At 36.0% G+C, this 21,786-nt stretch overlaps 2 protein-coding genes across 5 annotated transcripts in view; one reads left to right on the top strand and one right to left on the bottom strand.

Annotated features, from left to right (window-relative positions):
• LOC106065362 (uncharacterized) overlaps positions 1-7,259 on the bottom strand; it is a 54,176-nt gene extending 46,917 nt beyond the window's left edge. Inside the window, exon 1 of the mRNA XM_056030444.1 lies at positions 6,714-7,259. The gene's annotated coding sequence lies outside the window, so the exon portion shown is untranslated. The remainder of the gene's footprint in view (positions 1-6,713) is intronic.
• Positions 1-21,786, top strand: part of LOC106065376 (trafficking protein particle complex subunit 13-like) — a 90,253-nt gene that overhangs the window by 52,433 nt on the left and 16,034 nt on the right. For 2 of the 4 annotated variants that reach the window (XM_056030447.1, XM_056030446.1), the window contains exon 1: positions 7,640-7,700. The exons of 1 other annotated variant lie outside the window; for it this stretch is intronic. In XM_056030447.1, the coding sequence (XP_055886422.1) occupies positions 7,655-7,700 (46 nt within the window). In that variant the 5' untranslated portion in view covers positions 7,640-7,654. Of the gene's footprint in view, positions 1-632; positions 651-7,639; positions 7,701-21,786 lie in introns of those variants that run through there. One more of the 4 variants, XM_056030448.1, reaches the window with a different exon arrangement.

The raw sequence follows: 21,786 nt of genomic DNA, 5'->3' as shown, positions 1-21,786 counted from the left end.
ATTCCCTCCCCTTTAGTTTGATCTGCTTCTTTGCTGTGTACACTTGGTTTCTTTTGAAATACATTTAAAAGAAATGTATAGACTAAGGGACAGGTTTCTTTTCCCTCCTGTGCCACTATAGATTTGTTGTTCATGGACTAAATGTTATATGATAGGGCTCATATGGTATTTCAAAAATGCATTTAAACAAGTTTACTTTGGAATATATTGATAGATTCATTGTAGAGTGTTTTGAACATTTATCTTTTTTTAAATCATACAACTTTTTTTTATCGCTCACTCATTCATTTCTCTTTTTCTCTTTCATTCTCTCTCTCTCTCTCTCTCTCTTTTATTTATTTATTTCTTCATTTCTTCTTATTTCTTCCTTACTTTGGAAATATATACAGATTTATCTTTTTTTTCTTTCCTTTCCGGTTTTATGAGACGCACTCTCTCTCTCTCTCTCTCTCTCCCTCCCCAGTCCTCATGATGTATTATTCATAGCCAGTATTGAGCTGATCATGAGATTATTGAGAAATAAATCTTTGGAATGTCTCGCCACTGCCGCGTCCCTTGGAATAATTCGACCATCTGACCACAACCGGATTAAAGAAGTCACTCCCAAAGGAGTTCAAGACTGAACATTAGAGATGAGAGCGAAGACAAAAGTAAATAAAATATTTTTTTTGGTTGCATAAAAGAAATTGATAGTTCTTGACGTCATTGTGCGTTCCAGTGTCTGACAAACTTGGTTTTCTTTTTTATTGATACAAGTTTGTTATTTTTTTTTGTGTTGTTTTTTTCGAGTTAGACAATTAGCAGCTTAAGTATTATTATATAAGATTACAAAAGACAGTTTGTGTGGAAACACAAATTCAAAATCTGCCCCCGAAGTGGTCCACCCATGCAGGCTTCTATATTTTCAGAAAGAACATCCGAATAAAATTATATCAAAGACAAATGAGAGATAAGAATGGAGAAAGAAGATTAACAGATCTTGTGTAGTGCCCCAACGGTCCCGCAGATCAAAGGATAGGTGAAAGTGAAGTTAGATGTGTACCTGGCTTAACTAGTTCCCCTTTCAGACATTGTGGTCTATAGGGCAAATGATGTAAAGTCCATCTGTTTTTGTGGCCTACGGTTAACGAGGGTGTCATGTAGCCAGCACAACGACCAACCGCCTTTACTTTTCCCCAACTAATGTCAGGTACCCATTAGAGCTGAGTGGACTCAGAGGCGCCCAAAGATTCCAAAGTTGAAAATCCCAGTCTTCACCAGGATTCGAACCCGGGACCCCCGGTTCGGAAGCCAAACGCTTTACCGCTCAGCCACCGCGCCTCCCCTGGCCTAACTGATGTCTTATAATTGATCTAATTGTTTTGAGAAGGCTCAATCTCTTATTCGAATCCTCAAAAAAAAATAATTCCGCAATAAAAAAATGTTCTGGAAAATGAAGTTTACAAGATTACTATTCGTGTTAAATTAGGTATAACTTATAATGCATACTAATTAGCTTTTTCTCTTTAAAAAAACTGCTTGCATAACTGATTTTAAAAATAAGAATTTTTGGATTTCAGAAAAAAAAAGTAGCCGTTGCATCAGAACTTTGAATGGTCTAAAATATTGTGATGTCGGATTTTCAATATCTTTTCTAGTTTACGAGATCTAAACGGGACGGACGTACAGACGGACAGACATTTTGCACAAAACTAATAGCGTCTTTTCCCCTTTCGGGGGCCGCTAATAAATAAATAAAGGCGAACAATAAGAACGGTCACTAATATAGCGATCGGAAGAAATATTTAGAATTAGATGTTTCTGACTATGTATATCTTGTTCATTCTCGTGTGAACTTGTTTCTAATTCCACTAATTCCATAGCTACAGCGCATGCTCAGTATCACACGCAATGTGCCTCATTGGAATTTATAGAACAGCATTTTTTTAAAAGCACTTTTTTACACTAAATCTTGACCTTATGGATTTTTTTTAGATTTCAGGTTCATACTTCATGAGACCTCACCAGGATTTTCAATTCTAGAAGTACAGCCTGTTTCTATGAACCAATGTTAGTTTCTCTAAGATCTTGAAAAGATAACCTTTACCGTCTGTTATTCTAACGTCGACTATTCAGAAAGTCTACAAGTGTATCGGTCCCTAAACCTTGAATTTGTTTATGCTATAGCTATAGTATAGTTCATTTTGTTTATTTGTTTGTTTTAGCGTCCTTCTTAAGGAAAAGCCGCTGCTGGTTTTTTGCTGTCTGTCAGCCCGTCATTTTTTTTTTTAAGATCTCAAATACTAAAACTGTATCGTGACCAGAACTGTTAATTTTGAAATCAGACCATATCTATACTATAAAGTAGAAAGTAAGGCGTATGAATGTATGTATGTATGTATGCATGAAAGTATGTATGTATGTATGTATGCATGAATGTATGTATGTATGTCCCGCATTGAAATGAAAACCGTTTGACCAATCTTGATAAAACTTGGCATAAATGTTCCTTGTGTACTAACTGGGACCGTAGTGTATGTATTAAAGCCCTAAAACAAACTTAAGACCCTCAGAAAAAAAAGTCACCAACTCTATGAAAGTATTATAATTATATCGATATAGGCTATGTTTACCATGTATAAATCGAAAGGATCTAGATCTAATTTTTAAAACTGCATATTGCTCAGATAGTTTTTTACTTTGACACATGAAAATACAAAATATAGTCTATTGATTTCATTATTTAATAAAATTAACCTTCAAATTTGTGTTTCAAAAGCATTTTTACATAAATTCGTTCCTTATATCTGCGAATTTAGAATTCCTGACGTACATTCTTTCATTAGACAATACCGAAATGTTACACATTTCTCTATTCCTAGGTCTAAAACTCTAATTCAACTCTAAGATGATAGAACTTCTCTTCGCAAAGTTAGTTTAAACTTTAACACATGAACATGCTAATTATAGCTCATTCATTTAATATTTTAATCAAATTAACATTCAAATTTGTTTTTCTAAAGCATTTTTCATACATTCGTTCGCTAAAGCTGCGAAGCCGTGTTGAGATATATTTTAATAGTTCCATTCATGAATCGCGTACATCTAATAAAAATGGTCACGCATGCGCAGAGCGAAACCATCGCGCACTCGCAGAATGAACTCTATCCGAGCCAATATTTAACTTTAGATTAGTCTAGATCTAGATATATCTCTAACTGAAGAACTTCTTTATACTTTAACACATTAACATACAAAATTAAGACTATTCATTTCAAATTTTAATCAAATATCTGAAGGTCTACAAGCAAATGTTTTTATTTGAAAAAATGGATTTAAGTCGATTAGCTATTTTGATAGCTCCATTCATACTATTTTTACATTCACGTGTTCCGCATTCGCTTTACTTATAACATTATTATACCGTTTAATTGTTTACAAAACACTCTCAGTGACTATATCGACAGTGATACGCAAATTAAGACCCGCGGGCCGCGGGTAACATACGTCTAGCTGCTTTATAAAAATTAGACCTCCAATTTTTTTTTTATACAACAGGATTTGTAACTGCATTGAGCAATATGTATTGGTAATAACATTCCGTTACAGAGTGTTACAATGAAACTGCATATAAAAAGTGCTTGACTTATTAGGGTTAGGGTTAGGGTTAGGGTTACGAAGTATGGTCATCTTATTCTCTAGGCTTGTTATCCAACCTGTCTTTGACAAAATGTCGGCAGGTTTGAAACACCTTTTTTTATCATTTGAGTGTTTAAGATATTCAGTGTGTCCTATCATTTGAGTGTTCAAGATATTCAGTGTGTCCTATCATCCTCTCCTTGGAAAGTCCAATTCAGTGCAGTCCTCTGAAGTTCATCATTATTAGTATTCAGTTAATTCAATGCAAACCTATTTGCTTTTCTTCACTTATATCTAAAAGTCTTCCATCTTACAAGATGGCTGAAAGGTCGGGCTACTTAAGGCTTTTTATAGTATAAAAAAAATGTAAAATAAGCAGTTTATTTGGTAAGTCAATTCTCTACTATCTTTCGAGTTCCGGCCAAGACTGTGAAATCTACATGATATTGACATTAATGATATTAATTAATTTAATGGACAAACATTTTGCAATTATTAGAATTTGAATTGGAATTCTTTGAGATATCAATAGTTTACATACAGCATACCTTGTTTCATGAAACTAGACCAAATATTTTTTTTTCAGTGTATCCCAATTCTTTTTAAGAAAAAAAAAAGTGGGGCGCTGATTTTGCTTGGCTTTGTTCTGTTTTGTTCCTGAACATGTTACAGCGTCTCTTACTGAACATGTTACAGCGTCCCTTACTGAACATGTTACAGCGTCTCTTACTGAACATGTCACAGCGTCTCTTACTGAACATGTTACAGCGTCTCTTACTGAACATGTTACAGCGTCCCTTACTGAACATGTTACAGCGTCCCTTACTGAACATGTTACAGCTTCCCTTACTGAACTCAGAAAGCCAGAACGCGGCGGAGTCGCATTAGTTGATTAGCAGGATGTCTCTAGAAAACCAGGAAAAAATAAGAGGGAGGAGTAAGGCCTACAACAATGCTTTGAATTTTTCTTTTGTTCTTTAAAAAACTATAAATCTAGTTAATAGTCATAATGTTCGTGTACTTTCTATTTTGAATGATACAATAATAATATCCTGTCTAATGGATAAGACAAGGCATCTCAATATTAATTCCTGTTGGTTTGTTTTTTAAAACTCCTTATTAGCTTGCAAACTCTTCATGTATTCAAAACAGACACTAGGTGGAAACTGGGCGGATATTAACGATTTTCCTAGAAATTTGACTGTATATACTTTTTGGCCACACCTTGATGTTTGACCGTTTTAATATGTCCAAATATCTGAACATTACATTTTACGTCGTTGTACACTTTGACCGCACTCTCAGCGGGGATTTCCGCACTCGACTGCCACTGTTTCTCTGTATTCAGTTTAGAGTTTTGACTAAAGAAATAGACGTACATATATTCTTATGTAGTAGTCATAGGCTGAACTGTTCATAGAAGAACTTGTTTATACAGAACTTAGTGGAAACACTCGTTGCAATAATGAATTAATACAAGAAAGATAAAAACCGACACCAGTTTAAAGGAGGAATTGATTTGAAAAAAAAATTCATTTTATATTACTTTAATTTATTAATTCATATATTTGTTATTTTCTATTTGCTAACTTGTGATGCTTTATTTGTCTCTATGTACTATAAATAGATGTACTCTTATTGTGTGGAGTTTTTGTTATTGCATTTATGCATTTCAACTATTTGCCAATAGTTATTGTAAAGTGATAATAAAACTCTTCACTTTCTATTCCTGCTAGATTATAAATACATATTGATCTTACACAGGCCTCGATCATATACATATTCTTGTATATATAAATACAATAGTGTCATATATTTATCATCAATACAACTTGTTTGTAAAGTTCTAGACATGTTATTTCTATGTCTGCATTGTTTCACTCACATTGTTTCCTTTCGAAACACAAAGTAGTGCACACAGGTTTTGTTTCTTCCTACGCGTAAGTGTGTGTTGGGGGATTAGTCTTCTGTGTGTTCGAGCCAGACTGTGTGCGTGTGTCTGTTGGTTTGAGTTGATATCTATTGTTTTATCTAATTCATATCGTCGACTTGATGGCCACTAGTAGCGGCGTGTCATGGAACATAAAGGCCAAGTTGGAAATGGTTGCCGAATTTGTAATGCAATTCAATGAAAGAAAAAAATAGTTTAGCTGAAAAAGTTGTTTTTTTTAAATACATAGATATAGATATCTATATTGACTATTACTATGAACTGCCGCTTTAAGTACAAGGAATAAACTTGGTCACTGCTAATTGATTGTGTAGTTCAGTGTTTGGAAAAATAAGGAATTAAGTATACAATACACATACACACAGCGATATACTTTTCATTGGCTAATTTCAGGTACCAAAGTACTGAGTGAATCGATAGAAAGTTTTTCAAACTCACCCCTGCCCCTCCTCCCTATGTGTACTCTCGCGCTATTGATTCCTTACCATTCATGTTCTGGTGGTGTTGAGTTAGAGACTCTTGATCTGTCCCCCCCCCCTCCCAAATCATAAGACAAAAGTAAGAGCTGTACACGGAACAATGATAGGGCCGGTGTCTTGGGTGGAGGGAAAGTAGTGGCCGTGGAAGGGACTGAATACATTGGGGGGGGGGGGTACTCAACCTAAAGTATCAGCGCACGTTGTAAACTAGAGACCTGAAACTCAACTATGTTCCGCTGTCTCATTGCCCATACCATTAACTTGAATAATAATCTGACCAGATGGACAAACATGATGCCAAGAAATATCATTCAGGACTATTTTGATCTTAATGCTTTAGATGGGAGACAGTAGGGGGTAGGGGCAGACATTTGTATGAACCAGTTTTTTTCATTTTAGTCTATTACTACAGTATTCCGTACTGATCTTTTCAAAGTGAATTAGTTGATGTATTTTGTAATTCTGTTATACTTAGCCTGTCTATATGTATACATTTGAAACATTAGCAACATAAAAATAGCCTTAGTTTTCCTAGTTCAATAGTTATATCGTCATAATACTGAATTATCCACTTTGAGATCGTATATATTGATGTCTCTAAATGGATTGTCTTTCTGAAGACTAAAGTAGTAAAGAGATTAACATGATCAACAAATACATCTTACCTGCGTTGTCAGGCTCACGAGAAACACTCCAGGGGAATACACTCCAGTCGTAATCCTCTTATGGAAGTAGTTCACCATTCTGGCAGGTGTCTCGCTTATGGGGGGAGTTACGCCTTTAAAGGGGAAATCGCTTGGTGAGGGGTTCGATCTTCTCCCTGACGGGGGTGGCCTGATTTGATGTGAACGCGCATACACACACACATACCAACAAGTCTTATGTACTCACGCACGTGAGTAGTACCTGGCACATCGACCTACCGCGAGAGTGGCTCACTTTATTGACGCGGGCGGCCCGCTGGCTCCAGCGAACTGCACACCGTGATAACACCGGTGCGAGAATATAATGGCAGCGGAGCCCAATGAGTGGCGAATTAGATCGGTTGACAACGTTCCAGTTGAGGCGGTGCTACGATCCACATGGGCGCAACATCTCTAGGGAGCTCTACTCAACATACGCGCTGCTTTAAGGATACATCTGTAAAAAGAGAACACGCAACAGTCGGCCCCGTCCCATGATGCAACGCTGGCAAACAATTCGATTCGCTTTTGTTTAAATTTGATTTCTAAAAAAAAAAAACCGTTTTTTTTTTTCATTTTTTTTCCTCTGAATGACCGAAGTGGCTGTTTGGTGCCTCGTGCTATCGAGACACGCGCACAACACACACACTCACACACAACTAAACACACACTCACGCACGTCTCTTAACTCAGAAGACACAAGTAGAGTTTTGGGCTACTCAGGGGGCTGACCCGACTGTCCAACCCTTGAGGGAAGGGGCGTGGAGTCTGATAGAGGTGGAACAATCGAAGTGGTAGACGGAGTCCAGTAGTAAAGTACTCCCCCCCCCCCCCCGTATGTACTAGTGGTATATCAGTGTTTGTTGTTTGAAATGATGCCTTGTTTGTTTGCTTTGAAATTAGAGCCCGATTATTGAAGACTGATGACGGCGCCAACTGGAGATGTAATTGAACTCAGTGGATTCAATGGTACAGTATTATCTGTGTTAGGAACAAAATCTCTTGGGCAACATTTCATGCACAGAACTTTGAAGTTAACTGTTTTTTGTTGTTGTTTTTTTGGGGGGGGTTTTGTTGAATTATGTCTTAGGTGTGTGTGTCTATGTGTGCATGATGATTACCAGTTAACACTATGTTACAATGGAATTGATTAGTGGTTAGTGCAAGTTAACACAATGTTGCAATCGAATGTTGATACCAACTCTGGTTACTGGTTAAGGTCCAATAATTAGCTGGTATTCCTTGTTGAGGTGAACACATAGCCAAATTCTTGTTTACGAAATAAAGTATTTTAATGCTTCAAGAAGAAATTATGAAATAACTGCACACAAACTAGATATCAAGCAATTATACAGTTTATAATTCAAATAAATCAATACCGTAATAAATTCCCAAAAGTAGAGTTCTCATGATACATAGTTTTACAAATAGAAAGTTTCCGTAGCGGAAACTGAAAGCTACGAGAAACCAGTCTATACATTAATATCCTGTTTATACTTCTCTTGCGACCATAACCAAGACGATTGGTCTCGCCATAATACGTGATATTCTGAGGCTGAAGCTACTACTCTCCCACATAGAAACGCAAGTCTAAAAAATCTTAATTCAACGTTGCCGTGCTGTTTAAGATCATGTAAAACTTCTTGCCCAGCCATTTTGTCATTAATAAGGTGATAGAAAGACCTGGAACTTATTACAAATGGATACATAATATAAAGTTATTACAGGACCCATAAGCTTAACAGTCTTATCCAGTCTTAGGGCTCCAAAGCACTGCTGCTTTTTTTTAATTGAAAAAAAAAAAAGAAAATTTGTAACGAATAGTGTTTTATTTCCCTTGGTGTTTAAATAATGCGCCATGGTAACACTGTCATAATATGTGAGATATATTTTGATAAAATCTAAAATTTAAAAGAAATACTGGTATTATGAGATATATTTTGATAAAATACTGCATTCCTCATTAATGTTCGGACTCGAAGACAAGCCGTATTATTATAATTTCGTGAGTGGACCTGCCCCATCGGGGCCGCCCATGAGTTTGTGTCCATCACTCACCTCTTTATTATCTTGTTTGTTATTGCTTGACTCGTTGATTGGAATGCAAATATATTCATAAAACTGCGACTGGCTGTTAATACAAATGCATTGTGGTAGCCATTATGACCTATAATGCTATGGAAGGCCAGCACAGACTCGCTCATTTAGGATAGTAGTGGAAATCAGCACAGACTCATGAGTGGTTTGGTGCTATATGCATACCTTATTTTCATACCAGCTTTCTTATATGAATATTTCCAAACACTGTATGTGTTACTGCATTTTATTTTTTGTGTTATAATTTATATTTTTGAAACAGATGTTTCCAGTAGATTCAGATTGTCAAGCGCTCTGATAGCTGAGGTGGATTGCGTTCATTTAATTAAACATAACTTCATCTTGCCCACTACACGCACACTTTTCCTGGCGTATTTAGAGACAGACATTTGCTTTCGTTAACTTTATTAAACTGGGAAGGGGGGGGGGGAACTTGTTTCCATTCTACTATCTGATAGTCAACGTGTAACTTGTTTCCATTCTACTATCTGATAGTCAACGTGTAACTTGTTTCCATTCTACTATCTGATAGTCAACGTGTAACTTGTTTCCATTCTACTATCTGATAGTCAACGTGTAACTTGTTTCCATTCTACTATCTGATAGTCAACGTGTAACTTGTTTCCTTTCTACTATCTGATAGTCAACGTGTAACTTCATATCTTTATTCCGCTCTCTTTCTTCCTCCCGTTTCTCTCAATTCTTTGTACATACTTGAAAACTTTAAAAAAAAAAACAATTCTAGTCGTACCATCCGGCTACACCTAAATGTATCTCACTGTAAAAAAAAAAACATTCTCGAAAACTAAAGCAACAATGAGAATATATAAAATGGATCAGACAAAAAGTGAACTGATTTAATGACACATGTTCACCTATGTCGGGAAACAACTCAAAATATCTCGCTTTGTGGAGTATCCGGTGTACAGAAGAAAGGAAGCTTTCAGCTGTTGTTTGTTTTGTCAAGTTTTATGATAATTTTGTGCACTTTTTAGCACTGCAGAATCTTTTTTTTTTAATAAGTGCTGCCGCTGGTAGCCATTTTTTTTAAACATTTAGTTGGCAACACTGAAGTTCAATTTAACTTTCTTGACATTGTTTAGTTGATAGTAAAAAAAAAACAACAATATTATAATTTGTATGTAACTAATCCCCCCCCCCAATATTATACTTTTTATGTAACTAATCCCCCCCCCCCCCCAATATTATAATTTGTATGTAACTAATCCCCCCCCCCATATTATAATTTGTATGTAACTAATCCCCCCCCCAATATTATAATTTCTATGTTATTATCCCCCCCCTCAATATTATAATTTTTATGTAACTAATCCCCCCCCCAATATTATAATTTGTATGTAACTAATCCCCCCCCCCCCAAATATTATAATTTCTATGTTATTATCCCCCCCCAATATTATAATTTTTATGTAACTAATCCCCCCCCAATATTATAATTTGTATGTAACTAATCCCCCCCCCCCAATATTATAATTTGTATGTAACTAATCCCCCCCCCCCCAATATTATAATTTCTATGTTTTTATCCCCCCCCCCCAAATATTATAATTTTTATGTAACTAATCCCCCCCCAATATTATACTTTTTATGTAACTAATCCCCCCCCCCCCAATATTATACTTTTTATGTAACTAATCCCCCCCCCAATATTATACTTTTTATGTAACTAATCCCCCCCCCCCAATATTATACTTTTTATGTAACTAATCCCCCCCCCCCAATATTATAATTTTTATGTAACTAATCCCCCCCCCCAATATTATACTTTTTATGTAACTAGTCCCCCCCCCAATATTATAATTTTTATGTAACTATTCCCCCCCCCCAATATTATAATATGTATGTAACTAATCCCCCCCCCCCCCCCAATATTATAATTTCTATGTTATTATTCCCCCCCACCAATATTATAATTATTATGTAACTAATCCCCCCCCTCCTTATTATTATAATTTGTATGTAACTAGTTCCCCCCCCAATATTATAATTTGTATGTAACTAATCCCCCCAATCCCCCCCCCCCCCAATATTATAATTTTTATGTAACTAATCCCCCCCCCCAATATTATAATTTCTATGTACTTATCCTCCCCCAATATTATAATTTCTATATTATTATCCCCCCCCCCCCCAATATTATAATTTGTATGTAATTAATCCCCCCCCCCAATATTATAGTTTGTATGTAATTATCCCCCCATGTTATAATTAGTATGTAATTAACCCCCCCCCCCCCCCAATATTATAATTTGTTTGAAATTAATTCCCCCCCCCCCCAATATTATAATTTGTATGTAATTAATACCCCCCAATATTAAAATATGTATGTAATTATCCCCCCCCTCCCTCCCAATTGAAATAGTATCAGTGGTCTTTCAGTAACGTAATTTTCAGGTCTAGTCAATCTTGATTTCGACTGCCTTACGGCTCAGCGGCTTTGCCTCTCTGAGCTTAACAACTGGACAACTATCTCATTATTATAACTAATCACGGGAGAGAACTGTGCACCACACAGGAGACACTGGCCCCTGGGCCACTACAAAGAGGCAGTTGCTTCCCATTGGATGGAAAGGGCTTGGCTATGTTAGCAATAATGAAATAGTCTCATTGAAGCCGTGTGGAATGAGAACTATCATTACCCCAGAGCGTGCGTTTCTTCTAATCCTTAGTAGAGGCTGGACTTATGTCTGACCGCAGAGCCTGAAGATATTAAGCAGACATATGTCTCACTCACTGAAGCTAGACAAAAGCAGCACAAATGTATGGAATGTTGTTTTTTCTCAGCTTATATCAACTCACTCTGTCTGGTAAAAAGTTGATACAAGTTATTTCTTCCTCACACAATCTCGAATCAAGCTGAAATTTTGCAGTTTTTTCTTTTACATGCAAAAGAAGAATTAATAAAAAAAATTAACAAATTAACTTTTGGTAATTAATTATTTTGTTTGGTATCTCGAACAAGGGAAAGACATTGTACTTGAATGTTGTGGTGGTATAAATTTGAATTAGTTCCCTTTATACTTTGTAGAGATAAAAGCTTGAAAGTAACAATAGATAACTATAAAACCTATTTTCATAAGCATTTTCCTGGAACAGTGGTTTGTTCACCCAGATACCTCTTTAATTACACTTCATGTAAGCTTTCTTCTATTCGTTTGCTTTTTAAATTCTCTATAATTTATATTGATATTATAATTTGTGTAACTTATGTGATTGTTTTAAGAAAACATAATAATTGTAAGCCAGTTGGAAGAATGACATAGCTTGGTGGTCCTAACATTGACACTGTCTTGAAGAACAATATAATGTATAAAACTAACATAGTAATGACAGACCGTGTGACGTTGCAGGTCAGTGTTCAGGCCTCCTATACCGAATGTCCTCGGTCAGATGCTGTAGGGTAGCAGGCACATCTAACACTAGAAAGACAGTTTTCAAATAGCACATCTGGAAGGAAGAGAACAAACAACATTGAAGAACTCCCTAAAACTTCTTCTTTCACTTAGTAACAAGAGTAGACATCTTGGTTTCAAAGTTTGATTTGCTGTAGCTGGTGCTCTTTACAGTCGAAGATTTTTTCTTGCATTTCTTTTCATTTGTTTCTATGCGAGAAATCATTGCTATGTCATGTCCAATGAAACGTGTGACATTAGAGAGTCAGGGGACACGATTCAAAGAATCTTCTTTCTAGTCAACTTGATGGGTCCAACTGTTCTGAATAGACATTATGTAACTAATCCCCCCCCCCAATATTATAATTTTTATGTAACTATTCCCCCCCCCCCAATATTATTAATATGTATGTAACTAATCCCCCCCCAATATTATAATTTATGTACTATTCCCCCCCCCCAATATTATATTTTTATGTAACTATTCCCCCCCCCCAATATTATAATTTTTATGTAACTATTCCCCCCCCCAATATTATATTTTTATGTAACTATTCCCCCCCCCCCAATATTATAATATGTATGTAACTAATCCCCCCCCCCCAATATTATAATTTTATGTAACTATTCCCCCCCCCCATATATAATTCATTATGACTAATCACCCCCCCCCCTCCTTATTATTATTATGTACTAGTAACTAGTCCCCCCCCCCCACAATATTATAATTTGTATGTAACTAATCCCCCCCCCCCAATATAGCATCATATTAGATCAATCGAAACCTTGCGAGATTTATTAACTAAACCATTTTCTTGAAAAATCGTATCAAGACATTCGAGGCTTAAGATCTATATGTTTTAATATTAGATAGGACAGCAACTAGTCTAGACCAGCACAACAGTCAGATCTTCGTTCAGTTTGGCAAGACATTCTATTAAATTCGTTGTTTGCTCATTCTCCAACGTTGAGCCAAGGAGTCGAGCCTCTTTCATGCAACATTTGACTGCTTGAGATCATCTCGCGCTTGTCAAATTGTACAACTCTTCAGATCCAACATTGACATTTTGCTTATGTGATGTTTCCCTTCCCCAGACGTCATTAGTTGTATATTCATGTAATATTGTGTCATGATGTCAGCTCAGCGGTGACATTGTTTACACTCGTGTGTATCAATAGAATCTCATTGATTTCTTCCTCAATACTTTCCACATATAGAGCTGGAATCGATTCAGCTCGAGCGAAAACTAGAGAGCAAGGGGAAAAAATGAAGTCAGTTTTCAAAGTGTTTCTCATTATCCCGTGGTCTGGGTTCCTCCATCGTAAGGTCTGAATGAATGTTGACAACCTAATGGTTCCAGTCTACTTTCTGTAGTCACATGTCATGAACACGCTAAGGCCGTGAACTGTTGACATTATCTCTGTGCCTCGATACTAATCTCTCTATATATATCGATAAAGTGCATTGCTTATAGTAAGTAATCCATAGACGTAGCGACCTGGAAGTCAACTACCCGTGTTATAGTCTTCAAGTAAGCAGTAGATCGTCATTAGTAACTAATTATGCTGCAGCCGCCAGCCAATTAATAGACCAATGCAGCCAATGCCTCAAACTTGAGAAAGTAAACTAATTGACCAATGCATCAGATTTGAGTCAATCAACAACTAGACCAATTCCTCTGACTTGACTAAATCAACTTATAAAACAATGCTTCAGGTTGGACTAATTATACGAATCAATTAATCAGTGTAATTTAATGCTTAAAGACAAACGCTGGTGTAAGAAAGCAAATGAAGCAAACCACAGCCAAACTTGATGTCAATTCATTCAAAGTAATCCTATCATTGACTAAAGACACTGTAAATAAAACCATGAATAGACCAAAGACACAGTATGTACATCTATATTGACAGACCATAACCATTCTGTTCAATCCATTCATTATTCAATAAACACCGATCACTATAAGTAATCTAATGACTAGTGGCTCGCTCTTATATTATTGTACACATTCAGTAATAATACTAAGTACTTCAAAAGATTCCTATCTTTGTTCTTTTGTTCAAATGTTGGGATACAATCACTATTTGATTCAGACCAATTCATTCCTTAAGACTGATATTTGATTGAAAATGAACGCCTCAGTTCTTCTCTCACACTAGTGATGATTAAAATCATTTTCTCCTGGGACGCTTCTGTCATCGGCAAGACACCTGAATCGTCAACTACTTTCTGACTTCAAAGTCACGGACTATGTCACTAAATGTCAGGGGCCAAGATGACGTCATTGATAGCGCAGCAGTAGTGTTTAGTGTTCTGTTTAATGTACTACAGTCTGTAGTTTAGGACAAAGTCTTCATTGTCTTGATTTTTTGCTTTGACTTACAAACTTGACTAAATGTTGTCATTGTATGATATGGTCTCACAAACAAGTACTCCTGGTCCTAATCGGTCACCGTGCCACATTGTATTTGACAGGTCCCATATAGAAACAAAAAAAAAAAAGATATCTTAAAACTATGAAGAACATTTAAAAAACACACTCCTACTCGAAGACCCACCTTTAGAAGCGCCTGATGAAACCTTTTATATCGTGTTCTGAATAATTGTACATTTCCGTTTGGTATTAACGTTGAACCTTTTCTTAAACTCCAATCATCATAATGATGTTTCAATATACCAATGACTTACAGTAGTGTTTCAATCATAACCTGTTTGAACTTCATCTCAGCGTTGCTCAAGTCCTATCATGGCGCCATCAATGGCCTAAAGCCAGCCAGTACTTTGGCCAATCCTTTGATCTACTTCCGGACACCTAGGGTTAAAGCGAGTGGCTGAGTCTGCGTACATTGATAAGTATCCATGGAAACGACGAAACAGTTCAAACAAATATAATATTCTCCCAAATAGTGTATTGAAATAAGCGTGTCTGTGTGTCCATTATAGTTTTAAGTAGGCATATCAAGATATTGATGCAGAATGTAGATATAACCCTAATCCAACCGAAGTGACGAATTTAGAATTACACCTATAGAATTGATGATTGTAGAATCAGATATTAAACGTTTTGGATGTTATAGTATGACTACCAAAGTTATGAATATAATAGTAGGCCTACCAAAGTTTTGAATGAAATAGTAGGCCTATTAAAGTTATGAATGGAATAGTTGGCCTACCAAAGTTATGAATGGAATAGTTGGCCTACCAAAATTTATGAATGGAATAGTAGGCCTACCAAAATTTATGAATGGAATAGTTGGCCTATCAAAGTTATGAATGGAATAGTTGGCCTACCAAAATTTATGAAGGGAATAGTTGGCCTACCAAAGTTATGAATGGAATAGTTGGCCTACCAAAGTTATGAATGGAATAGTTGGTCTACCAAAGTTATGAATGGAATAGTTGGCCTACCAAAATTTATGAATGGAATAGTTGGCCTACCAAAATTTATGAATGGAATAGTTGGCCTATCAAAGTTATGAATGGAATAGTTGGCCTACCAAAGTTATGAATGGAATAGTTGGCCTATCAAAGTTATGAATGGAATAGTTGGCCTACCAAAGTTATGAATGGAATAGTTGGCTTACCAAAGTTATGAATGGAATAGTTGGCCTACCAAAGTTATGAATGGAATAGTTGGCCTACCAAAGTTATGAATGGAATAGTTGGCCTACCAAAGTTATGAATGGAATAGTTGGTCTACCAAAGTTATGAATGGAATAGTTGGCCTACCAAAGTTATGAATGGAATAGTTGGCCTACCAAAGTTATGAATGGAATAGTTGGCCTACCAAAGTTATGAATGGAATAGTTGGCCTATCAAAGTTATGAATGGAATAGTTGGCCTATCAAAGTTATGAATGGAATAGTTGGCCTACCAAAGTTCTGTAGTATTGTAGGAGACCAATACATCTTTATTTACTTTAGTGATGTATGTAGTAGCTCTTTTGCTTCCCATTTCACTTTATTACAATACCTCTATTCAAGTCATAACTTCATGGAGAATGGAACATGGACGCTGATGTCAATAACGGGTCTAACGATTTTGCTATAAATTTAACAGTTGATGTATATCGCTGTACTAACTAGTTGGCCACATTGGGAAAACTCTAGTTTGGCCTTTATAATTTTTCAAAGTAAAGAATAAATAAATGTAAATTTGTATAGAGAACTAGATCTACTTCTAGACCCAGATCCAACATTGATTTTGAAAGGACTATCTCGCTTTTGAAAGGACTGTTGCTTTTTTTTTTTTTTTTTTGGGGGGGGGGGGGGGATTTCCGAATGTAAAGCTTTATTGATTCAAGAGTTGAATCAATTAATGTTCAGGAAATACGAGTTGACAATGCAAAAGTAATGCCTTGTCTACATATTTTTTTATATATAATTTCTTTTTTTTTTAAATATTCTTTAGTAGGTTATAATGGAATGTTTTTCTTGTTTGATGTTTTATTTCGAGCATTTGGTTGTAACCTTGGCTGTAAGAAATGCACATATCGATCAAAGAAATGCAAGTCAGATGTCAACAAATGTATTGAAAGAGAGGAAATGTGACAGAAAGCAAATATGTACATTTTAATTAGGAGTTGTCTTTCGCTTTACCCCCCCCCCCCCCCCAATGGTCCTGTCCTAGCGTTAACACATTGTGTTCAAGACTCCCCCCCCCCTCCCCAATCAGTAAAGATGACTTATACATGCATGGCCCGTTACCCTACGATCCAATGTTTGTAAACGTAGGTAAACAAATAAAACACGTCATAAGTACTCCATAAATTACTTGATTATAAATGACTCTCACTCTCTCTCTCTCTCTCTCTCTCTCTCATACTCTTAGTGTGTGCTCGCCCAGATGAGATCTACGTTCTATTTTCATTCTTCAGAGTTGATGGATTACTTACGGTACTAAAGATCTTAACTTTTCAAGAAATGCAGCAATTATTCTGACAACAGGCATGCACTTCATGTCAAGACCAGTTTTATCAAATAAGTTTCAAATCTTGCCTCGACTTGGCTAACCTTGTCAAGACATTCCATTGCCTAATTTGAAGACTTGTCTGTTTATATAAACACACTTTAGGCCGAGTTCTACTTCGTGTTTAGAGTTGTTCCAATGGAAGTAGATGTCTTAGATTTATCTTTACCGATTCCGAAGATAAAACGGAATCGAATCGATCTGTTGTTTTCCCTGGAATTGATTCATCTTGTTGCAATTTTTCTCCCTTGAACATTGAACTTAAGTGGGACATCTCGAGTCTATTGACGTCACTGTACAGAGGTCTACTTTCAATGAAAGGTTGTTTTTTTTTCAATCATTCGTTATTGTATACTTAAAGATGCTTTAGTCAGTGCTAGAATTATTCTGGAAAGACGATTTCTGATCTGTAGGCTGCCTTCTCTGTCTTTTATTTCTAGGAATCCTACCGCTAAAACATTGGGTCCAGTCAGAGATCTGTAGGCTGCCTTCTCTGTCTTATATGTCTAGCAATCCTACAGCTAAAACATTGGGTCTAGTCAGAAGATCTGTAGGCCGCCTTCTCTGTCTTATATGTCTAGCAATCCTACAGCTAAAACATTGGGTCTAGTCAGAAGATCTGTAGGCTGCCTTCTCTGTCTTATATGTCTAGCAATCCTACAGCTAAAACATTGGGTCCAGTCAGAGATCTGTAGGCTGCCTTCTCTGTCTTATATGTCTAGCAATCCTACAGCTAAAACATTGGGTCCAGTCAGAGAGAAAAACAAAAATCGATATTTCTTTGAACTGGTACGCTCCTTCCAATTGTTTTTCTCATTTATACCCCCCACACACACTTCTCTGTATCTTCTGCTGTGTACAAGTTCTGAACTGAAATGTCTTCTGTTGTAAATATAAAAAATCCAGAACAAACTTGAATATATAGGACTCCCAAAATTGACCAAACCCTCTGCGCTCGAGTCTACACACCCTGCTTCTTTTCATGTAGTGTCCTGTCTTTTGCTAATTCCTCTGACAGTTGAGTCCATGTTTCAGCGATTAAAGTTTCTGGTTTTGATAGCTTCCATCACGTGATAATTGGATCACATGATATCTCTTCAGTTCCTCATTAGATCTGTTGGAGAAAAAAACTGTAGCATTGGACATGGTTTCTGAACAACGAGAAAAATAACACGACACTTGGAGAAAGTTGATTTGAAAAATGAAGTTAGTAACATTACACTTGGAGAAAGTTGATTTGAAAAATGAAGTTAGTAACACGACACTTGGAGAAAGTTGATTTGAAAAGTGAATTTAGTAACATTACACTTGGAGAAAGTTGATTTGAAAGATGAAGTTAGTAACACGACACTTGGAGAAAGTTGATTTGAAAGATGAAGTTAGTAACACGACACTTGGAGAAAGTTGATTTGAAAAGTGAATTTAGTAACACGACACTTGGAGAAAGTTGATTTGAAAGATGAAGTTAGTAACATTACACTTGGAGAAAGTTGATTTGAAAGATGAAGTTAGTAACACGACACTTGGAGAAAGTTGATTTGAAAAATGAAGTTAGTAACACGACACTTGGAGAAAGTTGATTTGAAAAATGAAGTTAGTAACACGACACTTGGAGAAAGTTGATTTGAAAAATGAAGTTAGTAACATTACACTTGGAGAAAGTTGATTTGAAAGATGAAGTTAGTAACACGACACTTGGAGAAAGTTGATTTGAAAAGTGAATTTAGTAACACGACACTTGGAGAAAGTTGATTTGAAAGATGAAGTTAGTAACATTACACTTGGAGAAAGTTGATTTGAAAGATGAAGTTAGTAACACGACACTTGGAGAAAGTTGATTTGAAAAGTGAATTTAGTAACACGACACTTGGAGAAAGTTGATATGAAAGATGAAGTTAGTAACACGACACTTGGAGAAAGTTGATTTGAAAGATGAAGTTAGTAACATTACACTTGGAGAAAGTTGATTTGAAAGATGAAGTTAGTAACACGACACTTGGAGAAAGTTGATTTGAAAGATGAAGTTAGTAACACGACACTTGGAGAAAGTTGATTTGAAAGATGAAGTTAGTAACATTACACTTGGAGAAAGTTGATTTGAAAGATGAAGGAGGAGCTCACTGGAAGGCTTGGCGCAGGCCATGGGCAAAGCTTGGCATAATGTGTTTTGCTTAGATTCCTTGCTGTCTAATGACAGGAATTATGTCATCTGGTTGCATCAAGAGTGAGTGGTTTACATAACTAGGTTAATCTTTGGCCCATAGCTCGTCACTGTGTAAGCCTGATATGCGAAATAAAGCTGGACATGGCGTAGGCCATATCTGTCACACACACACACTCACACACAGACAAATAATCTCCTTTAATTCAAAATAATATTTTGTAACTCCCTCTTTGGTTTGTCTGATACAATTTGTTGACACGCTGTTTCCCCCACACCTATTCTCGGATCAAGTGGAAACTGTACACAATTATTTATTGTACCTAACAAATCAAGAATCAATTTTAAAAAAATCAATAAATTAATTAATTAGTGGTAATTAATTTTTCTGATTGGTATCGATTAAGGGAAAGAAATGATACTTATTGAGAGATGTGGTTGTATATATAAGTGTATTTCCATTATTAAGTTTTATACCGTTTCTTTCTCCCACTTCCCATTCTTGGATCAAGTTAACATTTTCATACTTATCTATAGTTGATGACAATAAACGAATCAACCTTAACCTGTTAGTTAATCAATTAGAGGTAGTTCATTAATTTTGTTTAATATCTGGGAGTGGTTTTGACGTTATCCTCCTTAGATAACCATTTAAGTATTTTGCTTTTTATTTTATTTATATTTATTTTTTTTTGTAACTAACAATTTGATAATAACACCTAAAACAGATCGTGAGCTTAAATATAGGCTCTGTTAACTCATCAGTGTCGCCATATGTGTGTGTGTGTGTCACACTGTGTGTGTGTGCGTGACAGACTTTGTCAATGCCTTGGACTACAATCAAATGTAATAGTGTAGGTGTCACGTCATTGCTATCTTGATTGGATCCATCTGGTGCAAACAGAAGATGACGTTTAGGTACAATGTCGTGATGGACAGTTTTGTGACATCCTTTAGGTCCAAAGATCCTGTAGGTGCATGGTGACACGACAAGATATCATCTTCTTTGTCCTTCACCGATCAAAGTTTAATTAGTGGCAGTGATTTAGTGTCTGGACTAAACCATGGCAGCTCATGATGTGTTGATTTTATGGAGCTGTGAGATACGAGACTTGATGCTATTGTTAATGGGGATGGGGTTCTAACACCTGCGCATGTATAAGGATCTATATTTAACGTTTTCTGATTGCCAGATATGATTGTAGAAGGACTTTTTTTTCTCCTTCCTAGTGCTAGGTGGATATTGATCATTTACTCAATGAACGCTGTGATATCATCAGCGGTTAGTCGCATCATTACGCTTCTTCCATGTTTAGTTCAATGTTTCAGACGTAGGCATTTAGCGAGAGAGACACAGTTGTACTAGTGGAAGACAGGAACAACACTAGAATATCTTTGAAATGTATTTATGGGCAGTCTGTGGAGAGTTTATCATCTGTGATTGGTTTTCAATGAGTATCGACAATGAAATAATAATAATAATAATAATAATTTTATTTATAAAGCGCTATCAACAAACAAAATGTAGGCTCAAGGCGCTGTAATAACATTACAAACACAAACACGACAATAGAGATATAAAACTAATCTAAAAAAGTTTTAAACAAGTAGGTCTTAATATTCTTCTTAAAAGTGGTATAGCATGTTGTCTGTCTGAGATCAATGGGGAGTGAGTAATGAGATACATTGAATAATGAATAATGAGATACATATTCGTCATGTTACAATTTGAATGTGTTATTTCTGCAATATTTATTCAAAGATTGAATGATCTTTGAACCAGGAGCTTTGGTTCTCTGTATAGAGATGACAAAGTCAATAGGAAAAGAAATGTGACTTTTCTTTCAAAAACAAAGTTTTAATATGAAAAATTATTTTGGCACTTTAATTTTTATACATTAAGTTTCCCACCCTAACCTCAACTAACCCACTTTTTTAAAAACTATAACATTATCTCCCTTTGAAGTATTTTTACTTTCACTCTTCCTATTCTCTTCCTATTCTTGTGTATTCCCATGTATGTTTTTTTGTTTTCATTTGATTGAGCTTTGTCAATGACACAACTGCATTCTCACTAGAATAATAACAGTCACAACAATAATGTTGTCGTTATCAATAATACTCGTATGCAGGCTCTATATGACATTTTATGGATGATTATACGAACTGTCGATTAAATCTGATACTAGCAGTGTGAATGACGTATTGGACATAAGGACACATCACGGCATATATAATGACAATGACTCTTTAACTACTGCAATGCAACATTATTATTTTTACTCACAGTTTTTTTTTAACTCAGCCAATTACTACGTTTGCACACCTACTTCTCTCACTGCTTGCTGCCTAGGCTTACCTCCCCTTTCTTCCCAAAATGAAATAGTGTCTTGAAAGAGCCAGCTCCTAGTG

Source organism: Biomphalaria glabrata, chromosome 5 (genome assembly GCF_947242115.1).
Source record: "Biomphalaria glabrata chromosome 5, xgBioGlab47.1, whole genome shotgun sequence".
NCBI lineage: Eukaryota > Metazoa > Mollusca > Gastropoda > Planorbidae > Biomphalaria > Biomphalaria glabrata.
Note: the sequence above shows the minus strand (reverse complement) of the source record. Positions and strands in the feature narration are given on the sequence as shown.